This window comes from Macaca thibetana, chromosome 6 (genome assembly GCF_024542745.1).
Source record: "Macaca thibetana thibetana isolate TM-01 chromosome 6, ASM2454274v1, whole genome shotgun sequence".
NCBI classification, from domain to species: domain Eukaryota; kingdom Metazoa; phylum Chordata; class Mammalia; order Primates; family Cercopithecidae; genus Macaca; species Macaca thibetana.
The window spans coordinates 47009699-47037111 of record NC_065583.1 but is presented as its reverse complement, the minus strand read 5'-3'; the positions used below and the strand labels follow the sequence as shown (position 1 = coordinate 47037111).

The 27413-nt window shown below is 45.4% G+C and overlaps 3 protein-coding genes and 1 non-coding gene across 5 annotated transcripts in view; 1 reads left to right on the top strand and 3 right to left on the bottom strand.

The window, feature by feature from the left end:
- Nucleotides 1–27413, bottom strand: part of SAR1B (secretion associated Ras related GTPase 1B) — a 1003791-nt gene that overhangs the window by 34733 nt on the left and 941645 nt on the right. Inside the window, exon 2 of the mRNA XM_050792874.1 lies at nucleotides 1503–1590. The gene's annotated coding sequence lies outside the window, so the exon portion shown is untranslated. The remainder of the gene's footprint in view (nucleotides 1–1502; nucleotides 1591–27413) is intronic.
- CDKN2AIPNL (CDKN2A interacting protein N-terminal like) overlaps nucleotides 1–27413 on the bottom strand; it is a 413846-nt gene that overhangs the window by 237183 nt on the left and 149250 nt on the right. The window lies entirely within an intron of this gene.
- Nucleotides 3613–3714, bottom strand: LOC126957697 (U6 spliceosomal RNA). Its single transcript, XR_007726881.1, has one exon. It is a non-coding gene; the product is annotated as a U6 spliceosomal RNA (small nuclear RNA).
- The window catches only part of SEC24A (SEC24 homolog A, COPII coat complex component), an 81267-nt gene continuing 71736 nt past the window's right edge, over nucleotides 17883–27413 (top strand). The window contains exon 1 of one of the 2 annotated variants that reach the window (XM_050792748.1): nucleotides 17883–18300. In XM_050792748.1, coding sequence (XP_050648705.1) covers nucleotides 18204–18300 — 97 coding nt within the window. In that variant the 5' untranslated portion in view covers nucleotides 17883–18203. The remainder of the gene's footprint in view (nucleotides 18301–27413) is intronic. The other variant, XM_050792747.1, reaches the window with a different exon arrangement.

The following is a 27413-nucleotide window of genomic DNA, read 5'->3' as shown; positions in this document are numbered from 1 at the left end:
AATCTTTATAATTACTGACAATGCATCTCTGATATTTCTAAAATGAAGACACCTTCCTTTTCTACAAACTCAGAAAATGCCAATGAACGATCTTAACATTTTTTAAGTTCAAAACATTTTGGTGACAGACATAAGTCTACTAAAAGGTACAATAGTAGATATTCATGTTGCTTTGCTATACTGGCACTACCATTTATTTGTCATCTGTAAAATGACAGCTAGTGCCTTACTCATAGTAGTCAATAAATGTTCCTTTTCTTTCCTTCTTTCATTGTTTCAATGCGACTTACTCTTCACTGATATTTTAACACAGAATATAGGACGTCTTCAAAGATACTTGGTAATATAGAGGCTGATGTAAGAACACACAAATAAATAATAGTAGGTTTAATTTTTCAAGTTAAAAGGACTTCTTCACCTCATTTTGTCCAATGTACCAAACACCTTAAATTGCTGACGAATTTGGTTCTTTCAGCTAACAATGTCAAAGTTTTAGCTGTTTTAAAACAAATTTTTATCTTGGAAAAGTTTCAACACCTTAAAAATCAGTACAGTGGCCCAGTGAGGCGGCTCATGTCTTTAATCCCAGCACTTTGGGACGCGGAGGTGAATAGATCACCTGAGGTCAGGAGTTGGAGACCAGACTGGCTAACATGGCGAAATCCCATCTCTACTAAAAATAGAAAAATTAGGCCGGATGCGGTGGCTCACCCCTATAATCCCAGCACTTTGGGAGGCCGAGGTGGGCGGATCACGAGGTCAGGAGATCGAGACCATCCTGACTAACATGGTGAAACCCCATCTCCACTAAAAAATACAAAAAAATTCGCCGGGTATGATGGCGGGCGCCTGTAGTCCCAGCTACTCGGGAGGCTGAGGCAGGAGAATCGCTTGAACCCAGGAGGCAGAGATTTCAGTAAGCAAAGATCGTGCCACTGCACTCCAGCCTGGGCGACAAGAGGGAAACTCTGTCTCAAAACAACAACAACAAAAATTTTAAAAATAAAAATAAAAATCAGTACAGTTCTCTCAAAACTGTATCTTTTTTCCACTCAACTGGAACTTTGGGCTACGGAAAACGTTAACCAGTACTAGTAAGGAAGCTCAATTTGCCTCTACACTAATTGGGAGCGCTGAAAACACAAGGCCGCGTCATAGCCTCTTCAGCTGTCAGTGAGATCCGCCACCTTCACTTTACCAGCTAAGGAAACTGAGGCCGAGGGAAAGGAAGGGGCTTGCTTGCAGCCATCTCGTTCTTTCCTGAAAAGACCAGCGTCTGACAGCAGCAGTGTTCTGCCCCCGAGGACTATCAGACGGCCCCGCGGAGTACGGATGAGACCTGTCCTCCCTCGTGCCGCCTAACCCGGGGTGAAAAACAGGCGCCCCTTCACGCAGTGCCACAGGCAGGGACCCAGAGCAGGTCTTGGCCCTAAAAGTGCGCCTTCTAGGGGATCCATAGCTGCTGCCCGCCGGTCCTCCCAGAAGAAGGGGCTGTCACTCACCTGCGACTGGAGAGAACGCAATCCCCTGCTTGGCGTTGGCCGTACACCAGGAGACAGAACTGCAAAGCGCGATGGCTGCCGTGGCCACAGTTCGCATCAGCCCCTTCCGGGCCGGCGGGTGCCTCACTAGCGACAGTCCGCAGGACCGCGTCGCCGAGCGCCCTAGGTTCCGCCACCTGGCAGTATTGCCGCCAATTCCCCAGCTGAGCGAGTCTGCTCGCATCCCCTAACGCCGCCCGAGTCTCCTAGCCGCCTGGTCTCCCCACACCCGCCCGCCCGAAGGGATTTTAGGGGCCTGCGTGCCTAGAAGGGAACACCCCGTGCCTCCCTAGGGGAAATTACCTTTGGCTTTTTTTTTTTTTTTTTTGAGACGTTGTCCCGCTCTGTCTCCCAGGCTGGGGTGCAATGGCGCGATCTCGGCTCATTGCAGCCTCCACCCCCTGGATTCAAGCGATTCTCCTACCTCAGCCTCCAGAGTAGCGCAAACTACAGGCACCCACCACCACTGTCTGGCAAATTTTTTTTTGAAACGGAGTCTCGATTTTGTCGCCCAGGCTGGAGTGCAATGGCGCGATCTCAGCTTACTGCAACCTCTGCCTCCCGGATTCAAGCGATTCTCCTACCTCAGTCTCCTGAGTAGCTGGGAGCACAGGCGCGCACCACCATGCCCGGCTAATTTTTGTATTTTTAGTAGAGACGGGGTTTCACCATGTTGGGCAGGCTGGTCTCCAACTCCTGACCTCAGGTGATCCGCCCGCCTCGGCCTCCCAAAGTGCTAGGATTACAGGCGTGAGCCACTGCGCCTGGCTACTTTTTGTATTTTTAGTAGAGACCGGGTTTCAACATGTTGGCCAGGCTGGTCTCAAACACCTTAGCATAAGTGATCCACCTGCCTCAGCCTCCCAAAGTGCTGGGATCACCACCGTGCCCTGCCTAAGATACATTTTCAAACACTGTGTTTATTGAATTCATTTTTTTTCTTTTTATTTGTGCTTATTGAATTCACCAGTGATTTACACACTGTAGCTATGTACCAGATAAATGCTGGTTATTCGGCTTTTATTCAGCTGGTTATTCAGTTGTTTTATAGATGGTCTTGGCCGGGCACGGTGGCTCACAACTGTAATCTCAGCACTTTGGGAGGTTGAGGTAGGCGAATCACCTGAGGTTCGGAGTTCAAGACCAGCCTGGCCAACATAGTGAAACCCCATCTCTACAAAAATAAAAAAATTAGCTGGGCATGATGGCAGGTGCCTGTAATGCCAGCTACTCAGGAGGCTGTGGCAGGAGAATAGCTTGAACCCAGGAGGTGGAGGTTGCAGTGAGCTGAGATCGCACCACTGCACTCCAGCCTGGGTGACAAAGTGAGACTCTGTCTCCGTCTCAAAAAATAAATAAATAAAATTAAAAATAAATTAAATAAATTATATAGATAGATAGATAGATAGATAGATAGATAGTCTTGCTCTTTCTCCCAGGCTGGAGTCCAATAGTGCTATCATAGCTCACTGCAGCCTCAATCTCTTCAGCTCAAGGAATCCTCCCCACATAGCTGGGACCACAGGCGTGTGCCACCAGGCCCAGCTAATATTTTAAATGTTTTCTAGAGATAGGGGACTCACTATGTTGCCCAGGCTGATCTTGAACTCTTGGGCTCAAGGGATCCTCCAGCCTCTGCCTCCCAAAGTGCTGAGATTACAGAAGCGTAGCCAGATAGTCAGCATTTTTTTTTTTGGAGGCGGAGTCTCGCTCTGTCACGCAGGCTGGAGTGCAGTGGTGTGAGCTTGAGCTAGGCTCACCGCACCTCTGCCTCTTGGTTTCAGGCAATTCTCCTGCCTCAACCTCCCGAGTAACTAGGACTACAGTCGCACTCCACCATGCCTGGCTAATTTTTTGTATTTTACTAGAGACAGAGTTTCATGGTTTTGCCCAGGCTGGTCACACCCGACTAGTTTTCTGCATTTTATTAGAGATGGGGTTTCACCGTGTTGCCCAGCCTGGTCTCCAATGCCTGAGCTCAGGCAATCCATCCGCCTCGGCCTCCCAAAGTGCTAGGATTATAGGTGTGAGCCACCGCGCATGGCCATAGTCAGCCTTTTTGTATGTTTATTTTACTATGGAACAGTTCATGAATTTGCCTGTCATCCTCGTGCAGGGGCCATGCTAATCTCTGTATTGTTTCAATTTTAGTATATGCGCTGCCAAAGAGAGCATACAGGTATTCAGCTTTACATAAGACTGTTTTGACATCAATGTACTTTTCTAATGGATTGGTGTTGCCTTCTTTAAATGCATCAAGAGCTGTTTAGGGATTCTCAGCAAAGCCTAGCATTGGCTCTGCTGGATCTCCTCTTTCTGCTCCAGCCTCAGGAAGTGCTTCACACCATGCGCTCTCCCTTGACACTAGGGTTTCCCTCCGCCAGAAAAGCTTCTACCCACCTCTGCATTTCACCCAGCTAACTCCTACACACTCTTCAGGTCTCAACTCTTCAGGTCTTCCTCTCATCAAGGCCTTCCTCCCAGATTTGGTTAAGTCCTCTGTCACAGATATTGAGATGGAGCAGGGACCCCTCTTAGGGGCCTGCCTGGCCCTCCCAACCAAGTATGGAAATAAGGGAAAATCTCGAGTTCCTTTAAGGGAAATTCCCCATACCTAGCTAGCTCTGAGCAACTTGATAAGCAAGAAAGTAATAGTAGCTCAAAACAACAGCCTAAGAAGTTTGAGTCATAAGATGTTTGGTTCTTTATAAAAACTAAAGATAACATCTTTACATATGTCCCTGAGTTGTTTTTCAGAAACCCAGACCCATATCAAATGGATCCACGGGAGCCGGGTGTGGTGGCTCATGCCTGTAATCCCAACACTTTCGGAGGCTCAGGCAGGAGGATTGCCTGAGCCCAGAAGTTTAAGACCAGCCTAGGCAATACAGTGAGACCTCATCTCCACAAAAAATAAAATAATTAGCTGGGCATGCTTGTGTGCCTGCAGTCCCAGCTACTCGGGCGGCTGAGGTGGCAGGATTGCTTGATTTGAGCCTGGGAGATCCAGGCTGTAGTGTTCCCACCACTGCACTCCAGCCTGAGCAACAGAGTGAGACCTTGTCTCCTCTACCAAAAAAAAAAAAAAAAAAAAAGATAGTCCATCTTTTTAGGCCAAACCAATGTATAACCTCATGTACTGATATACAATTTTGCCTGTAACTTCTGCTTTTCTGAAATTTACCCCTCCCTTTAAAAACTCTTGCTTGGGCCGGGCACAGTGGCTCACACCTGTAATCTCAGCACTTTGGGAGGCCGAGGTGGGCAGATCACCTGAGGTCAGGAGTTCAAGACCAGCCTGGCCAACATGGTGAAACTGCATCTCTCTTTAAAATACAAAAATTAGCTGAGTGCAGTGGTGCACGCCTGTAATCCCAGCAACTTGGGAGGCTGAGGCAGAGAATCACTTGAACGTGGGAGGCGGAGGTTGCAGTAAGCCCAGATCGCGCCATTGCACTCCAGTCGGGGCTAGAGAGTAAGACTCTGACAAAAAAACAAAAAAACAAAAAAAACCAAAAAACAAACCACTCTGGTTTGTAAGCCATTGGGGAAGTCAGGTCTTAAGTGTGAGCTGCCACATTCTCCTTGTTTGGCGCCCTGCAAATAAACACCCTCATGTAAAGCCTCAATATAGATGTCAGGCCTTACTGCATTGGGAAGCAGACTCCAGTTTGGTTGGGTAACAAGCTTCCTCAGCAACTTTATGATTTACTTTTTTTTTTTTTTTGAGACCGAGTTTTGCTCTTGTTGCCCAGGCTGGAGTGCAATGGTGCGATCTTGGCTCACTACAACCTCTGCCTCCTGGGTTCAAGCGATTCTCCTGCCTCAGCCTCCTGAGTAGCTGGGATTACAGTTGTGCCCCCACCATGCCTGGTTAATTTTGTAGTTTTAGTAGAGATGGGGTTTCACGGTGTTGGCCAGGCTGGTCTCAAACTCCTGACCTCAGGTGATCCATCTGCCTTGGCCTCCCAAAGTGCTGGGATTACAGGCATAAACCATGGCGCCCGGTTTACAATTTAATCACTGAAGTTATACAATTGTATACCAGCAGACATTTCATAAGCTTCCTGATGTTATGGCCCCTATATACTTTTTTTCCCTCCAAAAACTATTTTCAGGGCCTGGCACAAAATAGGTACTTAATAAATATGATTTGTAACATGAAGGACTCCTAGGAACATTTTTGTCCTCTAGGGGTTGAAGGGTTTCCTTTTTTTTTTTTTTTTTTTTTGAGACAGTCTCGATCTGTCGCCCAGGCTAGAGTGCAGTAGTGAGATCTTGACTCACTGCAACCTCCACCTCCTGGGTTCACTCCATTCTCCTGCCTCAGCCTCCCGAGTAGCTGGGACTACAGGCGCCCGCCACCACGCCCAGCTAATTTTTGTATTTTTAATAGAGACAGGGTTTCACCATGTTAGCCAGGGTGGTCTCGATCTCCTGACCTCGTGATCCACCCACCTCGGCCTCCCAAAGCACTGGGATTACAGGCATGAGCCACCGCATCTGGCCTTTTTATTTTTATTTTTCAAAGACACAGTCTCACTCTGTTGCCCAGGCTGGAGTGCAGTGGCACGATCTCGCCTCACCGCAACCTCCGCCTGCCTCGTTCAAGCGATTCTCATGCCTCAGCCTTCTAAGTAGCTGGGACTACAAGTGCCTGCCACCACGCCTGGCTAATTCTTTTGTATTTTTAGTTGAGACAGGGTTTCACCTTGTTGGCCAGGCTGGTCTCAAACGCCTGACCTCTAGTGATCCACCCATCTTGGCTTCCCAAAGTGCTGGGATTAGAGGCGTGAGCTACTGCACTGGGCCAGAAGGGTTTCTTTAGAGTTCATTAATCTGCAGTGGGAGAGCCTGTTGTTCCAGTCTGGGTTTCCCTCTATACTCTCTCCACTCACCTGGTCTTGAATTCAGTTTGGTTTAATAAACAGTAACGTGGCCTGAGGCAATTTGCAAGGCTCCTCGGCTCCTTAAGATTACAGCTATTGTCCTAGATAGGCTTTCTTTCCTGATATCCTTGGCATTTTGGTGAGCCTTTAAAAAATTTGAGGCAGAGCTAGCTCCCTGACTCACATTTGCAATCCCAGCATTTTGGAAGGCTTATGTGGGAGGACTGCTTGAGACTAGGAGTTGGAGACCAGCCTGGACAACAAAGTGAGACCCTATCTCTGAAAAAAACTTTTTAAAATTAGTTAGGTGTGGTAGTGTGCATGTGAAGTCCCAGCTACTTGGGAGGCTGAGGTAGGAGGATTGCATGAGCCCAGGAGTTCAAAGATGCAGTAAGATATGATTGTGCCACTGCACTCCAGCCTGGGTGACAGAGCGAGACCCTCCCTGTATCTTTAAAAAAAAAAAAAAATTATAACATTCTATACACTTTTACAAAACACTTAAAATGAAAAACTTAATCTAGCTACAGACTAAAGCTACAGGTTAAAGACTTGTTCCGACATTAGCCACTCAAAGTTTCAGTTCCTGCATCTGTAAAATGGGGACTAATATCCAGAAGGAATTATATCATGAGAAAATAACATACAAAAAGGAATAGTTATAGGAAAAGGACCAGGCAAGTATTATAGTTTAACTGAATCGATTTGGCCTAGACCACCGGGGGGCCTTGACTCCCAAACTGTAGAAACTTTTGGGAATTTTGAGCAGAACAGAAACATGGTCAGAATTGTATTTTTAAATGTTTCCTCTGGCAGCAGTGTGCAGATTTTATTGGAACAAGTCAAGTCTGAAAGCTGAGATAAGTAATGAGGCTGCTGCAGTTACGCAGGTGAGAGGTAACAGGGCCTGGGTTGAGTCAGTGGGAACAGAGAAATAGGCAATCCTATGAGAAACTGTAAAGGTTGGAATCTCTAAGATTTCATGGCTGGGCGCGGTGGCTCATGCCTGTAATCCTAGCACTTTGGGAGGCCCAGGCAGGTGGATCACGAGGTCAGGAGTTCAAGACCAGCCTGGCCAATATGGTGAAACAGCGTCTCTACTAAAAATACAAAAATTAGCCGGGCATGGTGGCACGCACCTGTAATCTCAGCTACTTGGGAGGCTGAGGCAGGAGAATCATTTGAACCTGGGAGGCAGAGGTTGAAGTGAGCCGAGATTACACCACAGCACTCCAGCCTGGGTGACAGAGCCAGACTCCATCTCAAGAAAAAAAAATGATTTCACGGCCGGGCGCGGTGGCTCAAGCCTGTAATCCCAGCACTTTGGGAGGCCGAGACGGGTGGATCACGAGGTCAGGAGATCGAGACTATCCTGGCTAACATGGTGAAACCCCGTCTCTACTAAAAAATACAAAAAACTAGCCGGGCGATGTGGCGGACGCCTGTAGTCCCAGCTACTCAGGAGGCTGAGGCAGGAGAATGGCGTGAACCCGGGATGTGGAGCTTGCAGTGAGCCGAGATCTGGCCACTGCACTCCAGCCTGGGCGACAGAATGAGACTCCGTCTCAAAAAAAAAAAAAAAAAAAAAAAAAAAAAAATGATTTCACAATTGACCTGGCACAGTGGCTCACACCTGTAATCCCAGCACTTTAGGAGGCTGAGGTGGGCGGAGTTTAAGACCAGCCTGGCGAACATGGAGAAACTCCATCTCTACAAAAATGCAAAAATCAGCTGGACATAGTGGTGCACGCCTGTAGTGACAGTTACTCAGGAGGCTGAGGCAGGAGAACCTGGGAGGCAGAGGTTATATTGAGCCAAGATCATGCCACTGCACTCCAGCCAGGGTGACAGAGCAAGACTCTATCTCAAAACAAACAAACAAAAAGCAACAATTCATGATTGATTGCATGTGGCTAGCAAAAGCAAAAGAGGTAACAAAGTCCAAAGTTTTACTTGAATTAGTAAGTCTACTTCTCTCTCTCTAGTGCAAACACCTTACTGCAGGCCACCATCACTTCTGGCCCAAGTTACAACAACAACTTCATTATTTCCCCTCCAACAACTTATCCTCACAGTGGCTGGATAGATTTTTTTTTTTTTTTTTTTTGAGATGGGGTCTTGCTCTGTTGCCCAGGCGGGAGTACAGTGGTATGATCATGGTTCACTGTAGCCTCAACTTCCCAAGTGATCCTCCCACTTTAGCCTCCGAAGCAGCTGGGATCACAGGTATGCAACTCCATGCCCAGCTAATTTGTTAAAATTTTTATAGAGATGGAGTCTCCCTATGTTGCCTAGGCTGGTCTCTAGGTCCTGGGCTCAAGTGATCCTCCTGCCTTGGCCTCCCAAAATGCTGTGATTACAGGCATGAGCCAACTTGCATGGCCTGAGTTTTTGTTAATGGATTCATCTTAAAGCATACTTGGACCATGTTATTCTTCTATTTATAAATCTTCAATTGCTGCTCCAAACCTCTAAACTCCTGAAAATGGCTTATAAGTTTCTCATGGCTCTGTCCCCCTCTACTGTTCCAATCTCATCTCATGCCATTCTGCCTTGCCAACCACAGCAAACTGATTCTTGGAGCTGGGCCTTTCTAGATGCTCTTCCTGCCTGGAGCCCTTTCCCCAACCCAGCTCCTCTTTTCACATAATTTTCTCATCCTTTGGATCACAGCTCAAATGTCATCTCCTGTCCTAACCATCCTATCCAAACCAGGTCCTTCTTTGCTATTTTCTGCCTCAGCACTGATTCCTCAATAGCACTTACCAATTTAAAAGTTTAAAATATATATTTATCTACATTTTTGTTTCTTTCAACTATAAACTCCACAGATCCACAGAAGGAAGACATCCTCTCTGTCCTGTTCCTTTTTACTTGGTGCCTGGCACATGAAAGGTATTTAATAAGTATTTTTTCCAGCCAGGCACGGTGGCTCATGCCTGTAATCCCATCACTTTGGGAGGCTGGGACAGGCAGACCACCTGAGGTCAGGAATTCGAGATTAGCTTGGCCAACAAGGTGAAACCCTGTCTTTACTAAAAATACAAAAATTAGCCAGGTTTAGTAGAAGGTGCCTGTAATCACAGCTACTTGGGAGGCTGAGGCAGGAGAATCACTTGAACTCTGGAGGCGGACTTTGCAGTGAGATGAGACGATGCCATTGCACTCCAGCCTGGGCAACAAGAGTGAAACTCCATCTCAAAAACAAACAAAAGAAACAGAAAAATAAATACTCTTTCCAACTTGGGCAATATAGTGAGATCATGTCTGTACACAAAATTTTAAAAATTAGCTGGGTGTGGTAGCACATGCCTAATCCCGGTTACTCAGGAGGCTGTGGTAGGAGGATTGCTTGAGCTTGGGAGGTAGAGGATGCAGTGAGCTATGATCACACCATTGCACTCCAGTCTGGGCGACCGAGTGAGACTCTGTTTCCAAAAAAAAATTGTTTTTTTAATGAATGAATGAAGGAACTGGTGAAGTTATTCATGAGAAAATGTCATGAGGAAAAGGTAGGTTTAGAGGCAAAGGTATACATCTCTAATACTGTGGTGTCAGGGTATCTGTAGATAAATAGTTGGGGTTAGAAATGGAAAAAGACACTTTGGGAGGCTGAGGTGGGTGGATGACCTGAGGTCAGGAGGTCGAGACCAGCCTGGCCAACATAGTGAAACCCTGTCTCTACTAAAAATACAAAAATTAGCTGGAGGCGGCCGCTCATGCCTGTAATCCCAGCACTTTGGGAGGCTAAGGTGGGTGAATCACAAGGTCAGGAGTTTGAGACCAGCCTGGACAACATGGTGAAACCCCGTCTCTACTAAAAATACAAAAAGTTAGCTGGCAGCAGTGATAGGCGCCTGTAATCCCACCTACTCGGGAGGTTGAGGCAGGAGAATCGCTTGGACCTGGGAGGCAGAGGTTGCAGTGAGCTGAGATCGCACCTCTGCACTCCAGCCCAGGCGACAGAGTGAGACTCCATCAAAAAAAAAAAAAAAAAGCAAAAATTAGCTGGGCATGTGGGCGGGCGCCTGTAATCCCAGCTACTCAGGAGGCTGAGGTAGGAGAATTGCTTGAATCCAGGAGACAGAAGTTGCAGTGAGCTGTGATCACGCCACTGCACTCCAGCCTGGGTGACAGAGCAAGACTCTGTCTCAAAAAAAAAAAAAAAAAAAAAAAAAATTAGGCGTGGTGGCACATGCTTGTAGTCCCAGCTACTCCGGAGGCTGAGGCAGGAGAATCGCTTGAACCGGCGAGGTGGAGGTTGCAGTGAGCTGAGATAGCGCCACTGCACTCCAGACTGGGTAACAGATGAGATTCCGTCTCAGAAAGAGAAAAGAAAAAAGAATTGGCATTTGATACTGTACCTCTAGCCCTTCTCAGGTGAGCTGGGCCTGCCCAGAGGCTAACACTACTTCAACTACAGTATTAGGCCTTATCACAATATAGCATAACACTCGAGAACCTAAAAGAACTTGAGACCTCTCATTACTAAGCATTCAAGTAAAAAAAAAAAAAAAAAAACTTGAGACCAACATAGTTTAGAAACAAGTGCTAGTGATGTGGTTTACGCTATAAGTGCAACAGTAACTTATAGTAATGAATTAATGAGGGTCAAAATAGTCAAAATAGGTCTAGGGCTGTAGTTCATGCCTATAATCCCAGCACTTTGGGAGGCTGAGGCAGGCTGATTGCTTGAGTCCAGGAGTTTGAGACCAGCCTGGGAAACATGGTGAAATCCTGTCTCTACAAAAAATACAATTATTGGGTGTGGTGGTGTGCGCCTGTAGTACCAGCTACTTAGGAGGCTGAGGTGGGAGGATAACTTGAGCCCAGGAAGTTAAGGATACAGTGAGCTATGATCACGCCACTGCACTCCAGTCTGGGTGACAGAGTGAGACCCTGTTTCTAAAAAGAAAAAAAAAAGAATTATCAGAAGTCTGGAAGGTAAAACACTTTAAATTTATTCCTTCAAAAATGTTTACTGAATATTGTGCCTGTTAAGTGTGAGGCCCCAAGCCAAGTGCTGAGAATACCTAGGTGAATAAGACACAGTCCTTGGTCTCTACTCACTGATGGTCTAACAGGGAAACAGACATGGTTACCTTGGAATTGACAGGCTATGTATAGACTTATATTCCACTGAAAAAAGATAAACATAGACATGAATAGGGCCAGAGGCAGTGGCTCACGCCTATAACCCCAGCACTTTGGGAGGCTGAGGCAGGAGGATCACTTGAGGCCAGGAGTTTGGGAGCAGCCTGAGCAACATGGTGAGACCTCATCTCTATCAAATAAGATAGTAAAAAAGACACAAATACATAACAATGATAAGTGTTATGAAGAAACATAAGCAGAGTAAGAGGAACACAGAGTGAGCTGTATCATGTAGGGTATTTAGGGAAGCCCTCTTCAATTAAAGTAACATTTGAACAAGGGCCTAAAGGAGTGAGAGTTTGAGTTCCCTGGATGTCTTGGGGAAGAGTATCCCAAGTAACGTAAATATGTGTAATGGCAGGCTTGTGCTTGAATAGCTAGAGAAATAGCAAATGTGTCTGGAGTGGAGTGAGTGGGAAGGAGTGTGGAAGTCAAAGAGGTAGCAAGGCCAGGTCATGTGGGGCCTGGGTAGCACTGTGGATTTTACTTAGCTTGAGATGAGAAAAGTCATGCAGAAAAATTTTAACTTGATGGAGCAAGTGGAGGGAGTAATCACAGATCTGGGAGTATAGGAAAGTAAAAAAATGGAATCAGTAGTTCAGGAACTCAGTTCAACATGTGGGTTGGATTAGAGAGAGGCAATCCAGAAGGCTATTCATTCCCAACAGTTCAAGTGCAAGATGATGAAAAGTAACCAGAATGGGCAGGAAGAATGGTAAGAGTTACATAAAAATGAGAAGTTTTCAAAGAAAGCAATGGGATTTTCAGGCCTGGTGGGGATGAATGTACTTGTGATGTAGCTCAGAGCTGCTGACTTCAGATACAAACAGCTGTCCTGTCAGAAGCAAATGAGGCCAAAGTAACTGTTCTTAAAAAGGAACCACAAGACAGTTTCAGTAAACAAAACTGTTGTTCTTATAAACCTGTTTGTAACTGAAACTGTTCTTTGTTTGAAATAGAAATGGAACAGTCTTTTTTTCTTTTTTTTTTTTTAATAGGGAGTTTTGCTCTGTCACCCAGGCTGGAGTGCAGTGGCAGGATCTCGGCTCACTGCAACCTCCACCTCCCGGGTTCAAGCAATTCTCCTGCCTCAGCCTCTCGAGTAGCTTGGATTACAGGTAACTGCTAACATGCCCAGCTAATATTTGTATTTATAGTAGAGACAGGGTTTCACCATCTTGGCCAGACTGGTCTCAAACTCCTGATCTCTTGATCCACCCACCTCGGCCTCCCAAAGTGCTGGGATTATAGGTGTGAGCCACTGTGCCCGGCTGAACAGTCTTTATTTTTAATAATTAAAGAACCCAAAATAATTTACCCTTTCCTGAAAAGTAAATCAAATTGATCCTATTTACCACCTGAAAATGCAACAATCATGAACAGCCAGGCAAAGGAGCTCTGGTGGGAGCCTAAGTTCACTTCTGCATATCAGCAAATTTCATTAGAAATGCCTGTCTCCCAGTTTTGAGTCTAAATAATCAAATGTAATGGAATATTCTTAGTATAGTGCTTATATCCTTACTGGAACAGTTTCTTGTCACTTATTTTGTTGTTTATAATTTTCTTTCTTTTTTTTTTAGATGGAGTCGTCTCACTCTGTTGCCCAGGCTGGAGTGCACTGGCATGGTCTCGGCTCACTGCAACCTCTGCCTCCCGGGTTCAAGGGATTCTTCTGCCTCAGCCTCCTGAGTAGTTGGGATTACAGGCACCCGCCACCACGCCTGGCTACTTTGTATTTTTAGTAGAGACGGGGGTTTCACCATGTTGGCCAGGCTGGTCTTGGACTCCTTTGTGATCTGCCTGCCTTGGCCTCCCAAAGCGCTGGGATTACAGGTGTGAGCCACTGTGCTGGGCCTACAATTTTCTTAACTAGGGTTGAAGGCTCTGAAAATATGCAGAAAATGGCCTTATGAAGGTTGTGTATGTAGCAGAAGGATTATGTTTTTCTGGACAATAAAGATAAAAAAGTAGAATATATACTGACATCAGTTTAGAAAAATGTATAGTACTATAGCGTACATACAGGTAATTGAACAAAGAAATATCAATAACAATTGGTTAAGAGCAATTTTTTTTTTTTTTTGGAGACAGAGTCTCCCTCTGTCGCCCAGGCTGGAGTGCAGTGGCAAGATCTCAGCTCACTGCAACCTCTGCCTCCCAGGTTCAAGCGATTCTCCCTGCCTCAGCCTCCGGAGTAGCTGGGATTACAGGCATCGGCCACCATGCCTGGCTAATTTTTGTATTTTTAGTAGAGACAGAGTTTCATCATGTTGGCCAGGCTGCTCTTGAATGTCTGACCTCAAGTGATCCACCCACCTTGGCCTCCCAAAGCGCTGGGAATACAGGCGTGAGCCATGGTGCCTGGCCAAGAGCAACTGTTATAATTGCTATCACCAATAATTTTTTCATATTTTTGTGGCCACACTTAAAGGAGTCATCAAAGGATTTGATATTGTGTGGATAATACTTAATATGAAAGCTACTTAACTTTTAAAATATGTTGTCCCATCTCACTTAAACTTACCTTTCTACTATCCCAAAGGTTAGGCAGATGAGAAATGCCATTTTTCTCCTCTCTCTCTCTCTCTCTTTTTATATATATACATATATATATATATTCTGAGACAGGGTCTTATTCTGTTGCCTAGGCTGGAGTCCAGTAGCACAGTCATGGCTTACTGCAGCCTCAATCTCCCAGGCTCAAGCGGTCCTCCCACCTCAGTCTTCTGAGTAGCTGGGACTACAGGCGTATGTCACCACGCCCAGCTAATTTTTTGTATGTTTTTGTAGAGATGGAGTTTTGCCATATTCCTCAGGCTGTTCTCCAACTCCTGGGCATAGGGGATCCACTTGCCTCGGCCTCTCAAAGTCCTGGGATTACAGGCGTGAGCCATGGTGCCCAGCTCTCCTCAATACTGTAGTGCTGATTACACTGAGAATGTAAAAACCATTTGAAATACTTAATCATTGTTTTGAGGACACTAACAGTAACATCGCAACTTACGGGTGGAACAAATTTTAGAAAAAGCATTATTTACTTATTAGCAAATTATTTACGTTGATTTAACCTGATTTAACTAACTAGAGTACTTTTTTAAATCTCTGGGGCCAGGCGTGGTGGCTCAGGCCTGTAATCCCAGCACTTGGGGAGGACAAGGCAGGTTGATCACCTGAAGTCAGGAGTTCAAGACCAGCCTGGTCAACATGGTGAAACCCCGTCCCTAGTAAAAATACAAAAATTAGCCGGGCACAGTGGCATGCGCCTGTTGTCCCAGCTACTCGGGAGGCTGAGGCAGGAGAATCACTTGAACCCAGGAGGCAGAGGTTGCAATGAGCTGAGATCGCACCACTGCACTCCAGCCTGGCGACAGAGCGAGATTCCCTCTCAAAATAAATAAATAAATAAATATCTGAACACACAGGTATTGCTTAAATAGCTTGAACCTGGGAGGCAGAGGATGCAGTGAGCCGAGGTTGTGCCACTGTACTCCAGCCTGGCAAAAGAGTGAGATTCCGTCTCCAAAAAAAAAAAAAAAAAAAAAAGATACTGCTTAAATAGCACAAAGTTCAAAGAAAGCTTGATTTAACCAAATCAAACCACCATGCCAAGGTCAAAACAAATCAAGGTCATTCAAAATGAGTTGAATAAAAAGAGAGAATTAAACTAATGCAGGTTTGAGATCAGGTATTTGCCTCTTTGAAGAGTGACCCTGATTTTGTCTGACCTCAAAAGGGTTGTTTCTCTCTGAGCTCTATTCCCTCTTCAAAACATTCAGAGGCTTGTGTCTGTGCAATTTTAAAGTGTTTTTGGGTCTATAATTTGGGATTTTGTTATAGTGGCTCCAAACTGAAAACAATTTGACCATAAGTATCATCTTCATCTTAAAGAAGATTTTAACTGGGCGTGGTGGCTCAAACCTGTAATCTCATTTTGGAAGGAGGAGGCAGGAGGATCTCTTGTGAGACCTTCTCTTTACAAAAACAAACAAATAAAACCTAGCCAGGCATAATGGCACATACCTGTAGTCCCAGTTACTCAGGAGGCTGAGGCTGGAGGACTGCTTGAGCCCAGGAGGTTGAGGCAGCAGTGAGCTGTGACTGCACCACTGCACTCCAGCCTGTGCAACAGACTGTCTCAAAAAAAAAAATATATATGTATATATATAGAGAGAGGGAGAGACAGAGAGAGAGAGCGAGTACTTGGATCTTGTACAAAGGAATTGAATTGTTCAATGCTACTTACAGCCAATATTTACTTATTTATCTTTATTTTATTTTTTTAAAGACAGAGTCTTGCTCTGTCGGCCAGGCTGGAGTGCAGTGGTGCAATCTTGGCTTACTGCAACCTCCGTCTCCCGGGCTCAAGCAATTCTCCTGCCTCATCCTCCTGAGCAGGTGGGATTACAGGCATGTGCCACCATGCCTGGCTAATTTTTGTATTTTTAGTAGAGATGGGGTTTCACCATGTTGGCCAGGCTGGTCTTGAACTCCTGACCTCAGGTAATCTGCCCCCCTCAGCCTCCCAAAGTGCTGGGATTACAGGCGTGAGCTACCACACCCGAGCAAATACATTTTTAGTAAAGTTCTGAGGCAAATGATGAAAACAGGGTTAGTATAAAATTTAGTATTTAGTTATTTGAATTTTTACTGACTGTTTTTAGGCCTGACACAGTTGTTTATTCTTTTTCTTTTGTTAGAGACAGGATCTCACTCTGTCACACAGGCTGGAGTGCAGTGGTGAGATCATAGCTCACTGCAGCCTCGAACTCGTGGGCTCAGGTGATCCTCCCACCTCAGCCTCCTGAGTAGCTGAGACTACAGGGATGTGCCACCACACTGGGCAAGATCTTAAAATTTGTTATTTGATTTTTAAAAATTGGCTGGGCACGGTGGCTCACACCTGTAATCCCAGCACTTTGGGAGGTTGAGGCGGGTGGATCAACTGAGGTCAGGTGTATGAGACCAGCCTTGTCAACATGGTGAAACCCTGTCTCTACCAAAAATACAAAACTTAGCCAGGCATGGTGGCATGAGCCTGTAATCCCAGGTACTCGGGAGGCTGAGGCAGGAGAATTGCTTGAACCCAGGAGGCGGAGGCTGCAGCAAGTGGAGATGGCACCACTGCACTCCAGCCTGGGTAACAGACGAAGACTCGGTCTTAAAAACAATTTTTTTTTTTAATAGAGATAAGGGGACTCTACCAGTTGTCCAGACTGGTCTCTGACTCCTGGCCTCAAGTAATCCTTCTGTCTCAGCCTCCCAAAGTGTTTAGATTACAGGAATGAGCCACCTTGCCCAGCCTGACACAGTGGTTTAGTTCTGGCTTTTTTTGTATGTAATATAACACTTCATAGCAGGCATTTGATACTAAATGAATTAGGTAAGATGTACTTCACACTGAGGTTTTGAAACCGCGTGGCATGACATTTTAATCAACAGTACAAACCTGTAAAGGGCTTTATCATCAGCACAGAGCAGGAAAAACCTAAATAGAATGAAGGCAGCTAAAATGATTACTCAGTCATTAATTAACTATGCTGTCTAATCACCGCAGTTTCGACCTCTCTTTGGCTTCAAAAGTCAAAAAAGTCTACTTGCAAAAAAAAAAAAAAAAAGTCTACTTGCTCTGAAAGGAAGTTTGAGTTCTTTACCTTACTGTAAACTCTTAGAAGAGGAAACAAAACTGCCATTTAAATGTGCTAATGAACTTGAGTGTGACTATGCTATGAATCAGCGAGTTTCAAAATCAAAATTTCTCTGAGTCCTCCAGTCAAAAGACAAAGGCCTCCTTCTTGGCTTGATCACACTATTAATACGTACACATATTTAACCACCTCTTTTTAAAACTCCTTACAATTTACATCTGAAACATGAAGACGAAATGTGAATGAAATACTGTGATGAACATTAACCGTCCCAGCTACCAGCAGTGGTACGTCTCAACAGAGGACGATGACTTCTGTTGTCTCAGGTAATCTTCACAAAACCCGAGGAGAGGAACTGTCAGTCCCACCCCACGAAAGCGGCTACTGAATCCCAGATTGCCCCACGATCCCAGCTCTGCGAACGAGGTCACGTTCACAACGGCGGGAATTTCCGTAGCGGTGACACATGGCACTTCCGGCCGGCCGTGAGAGTCGGTGACGTGGCAGCGAGGACGGGCACGGTCGTCGGGGTCGGGGCACCAGGAGCTGTCAGGTGGCCTCGGGGCAGCCCGGCTGGCAGAGAAGGACTCGCCGGCGCGGCAGCGGCTGCGAGCCCGGAGCCGGAAGTGCCACGTGTCCTGATTGCGGCTGCGCGGCCGGCGGCTGACAGGCACTTCCGGCCAAGGCCTCCCTCCTTCTCTCCAGGTTTGGCTGCCGCCTTCTAGCCGGGCGTTCGCGGCCCCGCGGGCCCGACTCCCAAGCCTCATCTCCCAGGCTAGGCCGTGGCCGCCGGTGGCCTGGGGAGAGTGCGGCGCCATGCCTCGGGCTTAATGCGCCCCCCTCTCTTCTCCCAGTCTTCAATCTTAAGTTGTTAGCTTCCTCCCTCCGCTTTCAGCAGTGGTCTTTCAGCTCTCTTGTTGTGCGCTGTTGTCGACCCCAACCAGCCCCTTCCAACCCAGATAACCGCCGTCGTCATGTCCCAGCCGGGAATACCGGCCTCCGGCGGTGCCGCAGCCAGCCTCCAGGCCCAGAACGGAGCCGCCTTGGCCTCGGGGTCTCCCTACACCAACGGTGAGTGCTGTCCTGGGGGAGGGCGCAGCCTGGCCAGGGCTGACTGACCGTTGTGTGCCACTGCTGCTTGAAGCGACATAGATAGAGAGGGTGACCTCCTTAACCGGGTTCTGGCGCGGGTGGTGGTGGGCGGCTGGACCAGGGGACCACGGCGATTGTGCACCTGTAGCCCCAGGCTCGGCTCAGTCTTTCACATTTATTTATTCAGGCGGTCACCAAAACAGTAAATGAGCACCTGCTGTATGCAACGCCCTGGGTGAAACATGGGTGAGAAAATGCCTCAAAACTCGAATATAAGGATCATAGTGTTTGGGTGCCTTCGCCTTCCATGCCACCTCACCCCAGTTTTCTAGAGAGCAGGATTTGGGGTCCGATTCATCTGGGTTTTGCAGGCCCTGAAGTGGTGGGGGGGCGTCGTACTCAGTCTGAGTTTCTGGAGATGTATGCATGCTTTTAGGACACCCCTTTAGGGCCTACTCATCTCTCCCAGAACCTTCCCAGAATTGTACCTACAACAGCTGTTCAGTGTTTCAGCTGTGGAAAAACCAAGTAGAAGGATCTCCTGCTTGATTTCTAGATGTCTGTACAGCATTTGGAAAGTGGTTGGACACAACTCTCTGAATCTCTGACAAGAGTCCACATGTACATTATAGTTTGTCATTTGGTGTGAGAATGTCTTATAATGTTATACCTCTTCGAGGATTCCTTAAATCATCCTGCATTGTGATTTGCTAAGATTATTTCAGTTGTTACAATCAACAAAGACTTTCTGCTGACAGATTGCCTACTTACCAATTTACCTACAGATCTTTGGTTTACAGAAATAAGACTAGTAGAATAATGCTAAAGAACTTAAGTTGCCCATTAGAGTCTAAGATTTCTGTGAAGTTGGAGAAAACAGTGACTAAAATCGCTAAATTACATTGTTTTTAGAGAAGACTGCTGTTTTCTTTACAAAGGTGGCTCTAAAAGACTTTTAAAAATGTCTGTGAGTAGGCAACTATGTGGGCAGAAGAAAGAATAAGTGGAGGAAAGCCACTGAAAGGGTATTGAGTTAACCATTCTTTCTCAAAATTATGGTAACAGATTATGTAAACTACATTTTATTCTAGGATATTTAGTAACATTTACACTGAGGATGAGAAAAAATATGTTACATGACTATGGATTTTTCTTATCTATAAATTGCAGTTTTACATTAACTTTAAATGACAAATCCTCAAATGTGCTTCAATGTTTATATATGAGTGTAGTTGTCATAATATTGAAATGTTAAAGGGATTTGACCACTGTAGCATGCTGTATTAGAGATACTGTCACTATGTTGAGTTGATGCAGTCCAACAGATATTTGTTCCACATCTTTTTTTTTTTTTTTTTTTTTTTTTTTTGAGATGGAGCCTTGTTCTGTCTCCCAGGCTGGAGTGCAGTGGCATGATCTCGGTTCACTGCAACCTCCGCTTCCCGGGTTCAAGCAATTCTCCTGCCTCCTTAGCCTTTCAAAGTGCTGTAATTACAGGCCTGAGCCACTGTGCCCAGACCTCTTTTTTAAAATATAATTTTCATAGTCTTTTTATAAGTTCCATTTCTACAGGTTTTTTTTTGTTTGTTTTTTTGAGACGGAGTTTTGCTTTTGTCCCCCAGGCTGGAGTGCAATGGCACAATCTCAACTCACTGCAACCTCCACTTTCCAGGTTCAAGCGATTCTCCTGCCTCAGCCTCCCAAGTAGCTGGGATTACAGCCTCCCAAGTAGCTGGGATTAGGTGTCACCACACCTAGCTAATTTTCGTATTTTTAGTAGAGACAGGGTTTCACCATGTTGGTCAGGCTGATGTCCAGTGATCCACCCACCTCGGCCTCCCAAAGTGCTGGGATTACAGGCGTGAGCCACTGCACCTGGCCTCTACAAGTTTTTTGTTTTTGCCTTTTTTTTTTTTTTTTGAGACAGGTTCTTGCTTACACTGTCCCTCAAGCTGGAGTGAAGTGGCAGGATCACAACTCACTGTTACTCCTGGGCTCAAGCAATCCTCACACCTCAGCCTCCTCAGTAGCTAGAACTACAGGTGCATACCACCAGGCCCTATTTTTTATATAAGTATAAAATATAAATTATATATATATATATAATGTATATATTTTATTATTATTATTTTTTGAGTCAGAGTTTCACTCTTTTGCCCAGGCTGGAGTACAGTGGCTTGATCTCAGCTCACTGCAACCTCCATCTCCCAGGTTCAAATGATTCTCGTGCCTCAGCCTCCCGAGTAGCTGGAATTAATATATAATGTAATATCTATATATAACTTTTTTTTTTTTGTATTGACGGGTCTCTCTGTGTTGCCTAGGCTGGTCTGAAATTCCTGGCCTCAAGTGATCCTCCTGACTCAGCCTTCCAAAGTGCTGGGATTAGAGGCATGAGCTACCAAGCCTAGCCTGGGTTGTTTTATTGTTCGTCCTGCTAATAATACAGAGGGTAGGGATGTGGTATCAAGTTGGAGGAGGGATATTTTTCAAGAAGGTGAGAAAATGTTTCAATGCTGGGGTCTAGTTTTGCTTAACTATTCCAGAGCAGTAGTTGATGCTTGCATATTCTGTTGAAAACTCTTTTTTTTTTTTTTTTTTTGAGATTTCACTTTTGTTGCCCAGGCTAGAGTGTAAGGCTAGAGTGCAATAAGGCCTTGTGGCCTTATTAAGGACAATTTTGGGATGTGTGGGTAAAGAAGCTAAATTAGAAAGTTAGAGGCAAGAATGAATGCAGATGAGTGCTTCCCACCCAACTAGCAGCTTCAGAATCAGAGGAACCTGCTATAATAATGGTACGAATTGAGATCTCAGGTCCCACCTCTGTAAAATCCTATTTCATAGGATTCAAAAGGATCCCAGAATCTGCATTAGTAAAAAATCTCATGTGGCTGGGTGTGGTGGCTCACACCTGTAATCCCAGCACTTTGGCTGAGGCGGGCAGATCACCTGAGGTCAGGAGTTTGAGACCAGCCTGGCCAAAAAGCTATAAGTTTCTTTAGGAAAGCCTGGGCCAGGCGTAGTGGTTCACACCGGTAATTCCAGCACTTTGGGAGATGGAGGCGGGAGGATCACGAGATCAGGAATTCGAGACCAGCCTGGTCAAATGTTGAAACCCATCTCTACTAAAGATACAAAAAATTAGACAAGCATGGTGACACACACCTATAATCCCAGTTACTTCAGGGGCTGAGGCAGGAGGATCACTTGAACGTTGGAGGTTAAGGCTGCAGTGAGCCAAGATTGCACCACTGTACTCTAGCCTGGGGGACAAAGTGAGACCAGTTCTGAAAAACCAAAACAAAACAAAACTGCAGTTTCTAACTGCCTTTGCAAGTTGATTCAGTCAATAAATGCACTAATTAATGATGGAAGTTATTATTTGCCTTTAGCGTTATTACATGATAATCAGATTAAGATCCATTAGTTTAAGAGGTCTTGCAGTCTCGCTATCAATTTTTGCAAAGGCCATATGTATACACAAAGACTTAGAAAACCCTGTCAGCCGGGCGTGGTGCCTCACGCCTGTAATCCAGCACTTTGGGAGGCCGAGGCGGGCAGATCAGCTGAGGTCAGGAATTCAAGACCAGCCTGACCAATGTGATGAAACCCTCTCACTAAAAATACAAAAATTAGCAGGCATTTGCCCCTGTAATCCCAGCTGCTCAGGAGACTGAGCGAGGCGGGCAGATCAGCTGAGGTCAGGAATTCAAGACCAGCCTGACCAATGTGATGAAACCCTCTCTCTACTAAAAATACAAAAATTAGCCAGGCATGGTGGCATGCCCCTGTAATCCCAGCTGCTCAGGAGACTGAGACAGGAGAATTGCTTGAACCTGGGAGGCAGAGGTTGCAATGAGCCAAGATTGCGCCATTGTACTCCAGCCTGAGTGACAGAGCAAGAATTCATCTTAAAATAAATAAATAAATAAGGCCACAAATGGCTTCCTGGTTATTAAATAGAAAAATATTTTTCAGTCCTCATTTTCCGAGCTGCATTTGATACCTTTGGTTGTTATTTTATTTTTACAACAATTGCTTTCTTCGGTTTCTAGGATATTACCGAAAGGGTGGTTATGGTTTTCTTTCTTTTTTTTTGATTGCTATTTCTCAACAGCAGTATTCTCAATATTTCTTCCATTTCTGATTGTTTTTTTCTCTCTCCTCCTTCAATATTGGTGCTTTTCAAGGTGACCTGTTTTTCTTACATGCTCCCTGGGTGTCTTTAATTCCTATGGTTTTAAATCTTATGCATATATCAGTGACTCCCAAAATTATATCTTAAGCTGAAACCTATCGCTTTGGCTGCAGATAAATACCTTTTTTTTTTTTTTTTTAAGCAGAGTCTTGCTCTGTTGCCCAGGCTGGAGTGGGGTGGCATGATCTTGGCTCACTGAAATCTCTGCCTCCTGGGTTCAAGCAATTCTCCTTTCTCAGCCTCCAGAGTAGCTGGGACCACTGGCACCTGCCACCACACCTGGCAAATTTTTTGTATTTTTAGAAGAGATGGGGTTTCCCCATCTTAGTCAGGATGCTGTTGCTCTCCTGACCTCATGATCTGCCCGCCTCCACCTCCCAAAGTGCTGGGATTACAGGCCTGAGCCACCGCACCCAGCACAGATAAGTATCTTTATACTGCGGCCGGGCGCGGTGGCTCACGCCTGTAATCCCAGCACTTTGGGAGGCCGAGGCGGGTGGATCATGAGGTTAGGAGATCGAGACCATCCTGGTTAACACGGTGAAACTCTCGTCTCTACTAAAAAATATGAAAAATTTGGCCGGGCGCAGTGGCTCAAGCCTGTAATCCCAGCACTTTGGGAGGCGGAGACGGGCGGATCACAAGGTCAGGAGATCGAGACCATCCTGGCTAACACGGCGAAACCCTGTCTCTACTAAAAACACAAAAAATTAGTCGGGCGAGGTGGCGGCGCCTGTGGTCCCAGCTACTTGGGAGGCTGAGGCAGGAGAATGGCGTGAACCCGGGAGGCGGAGCTTGCAGTGAGCTGAGATCTGGCCACTGCACTCCAGCCTGGGCGACAGAGCGAGACTCCGTCTCAAAAAAAAAAAAAAAAAAAAAAAAAAGTATCTTTATACTGGACATCTCCACTTTCATTGGTGGCACCTGAAAATTAGTGTGTTTAAAATAACTCTTCAATCTCTCTTCCCTTGGCCATCCCCCACCTTTGTTTTTTTGAGACAGAGTCTTGCTCTGTCACCCAGGCTGGAGTGCAGTGGTGCAATTGCCAGTCATTGCAACCTCCACCTCCTGGGTTCAAGCAATTCTCCTGCCTCAGCCTCCTGAGTAGCTGGGACTGTAGGCGTGTGCTACCACACCCGGCTAATTTTTCTATTTTTAGTAGAGACGGGGTTTCACCATGTTGGTCAGGCTGGTCTTGAACTTCTGACTTCAGGTGATCCACCCACCTCGGCCTCACAAAGTGTTGAGATTACAGGCATGAGCCACTGAACCTGACTTTTTTTTTTTTTTTTTTTTAAAGACAGCATCTCATTCTGTCGCCCTGGCCAGAATGCAATGATGCAATGATAGCTCACTGCAGCCTTAAACTCCTGGGCTCAAGTGATCCTTGATCCTTGATCAAGTGGGTGGGGTGGCTCATGCTTGTAATCTTAGTACTTTGGGAAGCCAAGTCAAGAAGATCCCTTGAGCCCAGGAGTTCAAGACCAGCCTGGACAACTTAGGGAGACCCGATCTCTACAAAAAATTAAAAAATTAGCCAGGTACAATGGTGCACGCCGGTAGTCCCAGCTACTCAAGAGGGGAGGTGGGAGGATTGCTTGAGCATGGGAGGTGGAGGCTGCAGTGAGATGTGACACTTCAGCCTGGGTGACAGAGTGAGACCTCATTTCTAAAAAAAAAAAAAAAAAAACACACACACACATACACAACCAAAACATATATTTTGTAGAGACAGGGACTTGCCATATTGCCCAAGCTGGTCTCAAACTCCTGGCCTCAAGTGATCCTCCCACCTTGACTTTCTAAAGTGCTGGGATTACAGGCATGAGCCACCATGCCTGGCTTATATTTGTATTCTTTTCTCTTTCTGTTCAAATGAATAAACACGGCCATCCACCAGGTTGCTCAGGTCAGAAACCTAGGAGTCATCCTAGATTCTTTCCTCTCTTCATCACCCATATTCAATTCCACTTAAAATCCCATGAGTGCTATTTCCTCAAATCAGTTTTTTAAAAATTTGAGTAATGTATAGCTACTAAATATTTCTCTGCCATCCCAATGTTAAATTATTTATCTATTTATTTTACTTCTGAGACAGGTTCTCACTCGTTGCCCAGGCTAGAGTGCAGGGGCATGATCACAGCCAACTGCAGGCTTGATCTCTTGGGTTCAAGTGATCCTTCTGCCTCAGCCTCCCAAGTACTGGCTAATTATTTATTTTTTTGTAGAGATGGTGTCTCACTATATTACCCAGGTTGTTCTTGAACTCCTGAGGTCAAGCCGTGCTCCCGCCTTGGCTTTTCAAAGTACTTGAATTACAAGATTAAGCCAACATGCCTGGCAAAAGTTTTTATTAAATGCGTATATGCAAACACAAAGCTAGATGTAAACTTCATAAGGTTTATAGCTATTATACTATTATAAAACCAAACATTAAAAATATCAACAAATGGCTGGACGTGGTGGCTCATGCCTGTAATCCCAGCACTTTGGGAGGCCAAGGTGGCCAGATCACTTGAGGTCAGAAGTTCAAGAACAGCCTGACCAACATGATGAAATCCCGTCTCTACTAAAAATACAAAAATTAGCCAGGCGTGGTGGTGCATGCCTGTAATCCCAGCTACTTGAGAGGCTGAGTGAGGCGGTAGAATCGCCTGAACCCAGGAGGCAGAGGTTGTAGTGAGCTGAGATCACACCACTGCACTTTAGCTTGGGCAACACAGCGAGACTCCGTCTCAAAAAATAAAAAATAAAAAGCAATATAATTCAGTTTTAAAACATTAAACAATATGCTACATTTTGTTTGAAACCACAATTGATTTGATTGTTTTAATTTTGAATATGTTGGAACATTATTTGGGTGACTATCATGCTCACTTTTTCCTTTTTGTTTTTGACACACGTTCTCACTCTGTAGCCCAGGGTGGAATGCTTGATTATAGCTCACTGAAGTCAAACTCCTGGGCTCAAGCAGTCCTCTTGCCTCAGCCTCCTGAGAAACTAGGTCTACAGGCATGTGCCACCACTCCTGGCTAATTTTTTAATTTTAAAATTTTTTTTTTGTAGAAATGGAGTCTTGCTATGTTGCCCAGGCTGGTCTTCCACTCCTCAGCTCAAGTAGTTCTGCTTTGGCCTCAAGTGTGCTGGGATTACAGGCATGAGCCACCATGCGCAACCTCTATACCATTTTAACAGGGGAAGGGTAGGGTGGGGGAAAGGACATTTACTGGAAAATAGACTTATAGGAAGGATAAATGGACTCTTAGAATAGATATGATAGCTTTGTGATGATGTCTGTTTAGGTGTGGTATGGATATTTCTCATCTCAGGTCATGAGTCAGATTGATATCTTTCCTGGTTTGCCCCTGGGAAGTAGATTATGACAATTGAGTTCTTTTGGAAGTCTCCGTTTTAGGCAGATAAGAGATTTTAGAAACTCAAATGCTGTCTGCTTAAAATGATTTTTTATGCCATAGTAGTGTATTCTGGACCCCTTCACAATCACTGACCCATTATTATTTTTATTTATTTATTTATTTATTTATTTATTTAGAGACAGAGTCTTGCTCTGTTGCCCCTGCTGGAGTGCAGTGGCACGATCTCCGCTCACTGCAAGCTCCGCCTCCTGGGTTCACACCATTCTCCTGCCTCAGCCTCCCGAGTAGCTGGGACTACACGTGCCCGCCACCACGCCCGGCTAATTTTTTGTATTTTTAGTAGAGACGGAGTTTCACCGTGTTAGCCAGGATGATCTCAATCTCCTGATCTTGTGATCCGCCTGCCTCGGCCTCCCAAGGTGCTGGGATTACAGACGTGAGCCACTGCGCCTGGCCTCACTGACCCATTGTTTTGATGGGCTACTTAGTAATGACTTCAGAAGTTAAAAAAATTTTCCATTCAGTGAACGTGTCATTATATATTTATTACTACACTTTTTGTGAACTGCTTGCAATTGATCCATATATGATTTTCACATAGTGGGGAGGGAGGTCAGAAAAAAATATTTCATGTAATAGTTACTCACAGTATGTCTATGATGGTGACTACCACAAAACAAGTTCTTTTGTATCTGTCTTCCTGCCAGTTGGCCTTATGACCTCATACTCTTTTTTTTTTTTTTTTTTTTTGAGACAGGAGACAGGGTCTCACTTTGTCACAGAGGCTGGAGTGCAGTGGTGTGAACACAGCTCCCTGCAGCCTTAACCTCCTGCACTCAGTGATCCTCCTGCTTCAGCCCCAAGTAGCTGGGGCTTACAGGCATGTGCCGCCGTGCCCTCCTAATTCTTACATTTTTTATAGAGACAAGGTCTTACTATTATGTCCAAGCTGGTCTTGAACTCCTGAGCTCAAGCTATCTGCCCACCTTGGCCTCCCAAAGTGTTGGGATTATAGGTGTGAGCCACCATGCCTGGCATCTTTTCATCTTTATTGACCTGTCAAATTTTTGCTTATTTTGTACATTTTGGTGGTATTTGGCTTTCACTTGGCTATACCTGGCTTGAAGGCACCTCTTTAGCATATTAGCTTGTGATAAGATTGTAAATACAACCTGTTTGCTCATGCCTGTAATCCTAGCACTTACAGAGGCTGAGGCAGGAGGATTACTTGACCTCAGCAATTTGAGACCAGTCTGGGCAACATAGTGAGTCTCTGTCTCTACCAAAAAAAAAAGTTTAGTAGGCGTGGTGGCGCATGCCTGTAGTCCCAGCTTCTCAGGAGGCTTGGATGAGAGGATCGCTTGAGCCCAGGAGGTCAGAGCTGCAGTGAGCCACGATTGTGCCACTGTACTCCAGCTTGGACAACAGAGTGAGGTGCTGTCTCAATCAATCGATCAATAAGTAAGTAAATAAATAAAATTGTAATACAAATATGAAACTAGGCCAGGACATCTTGT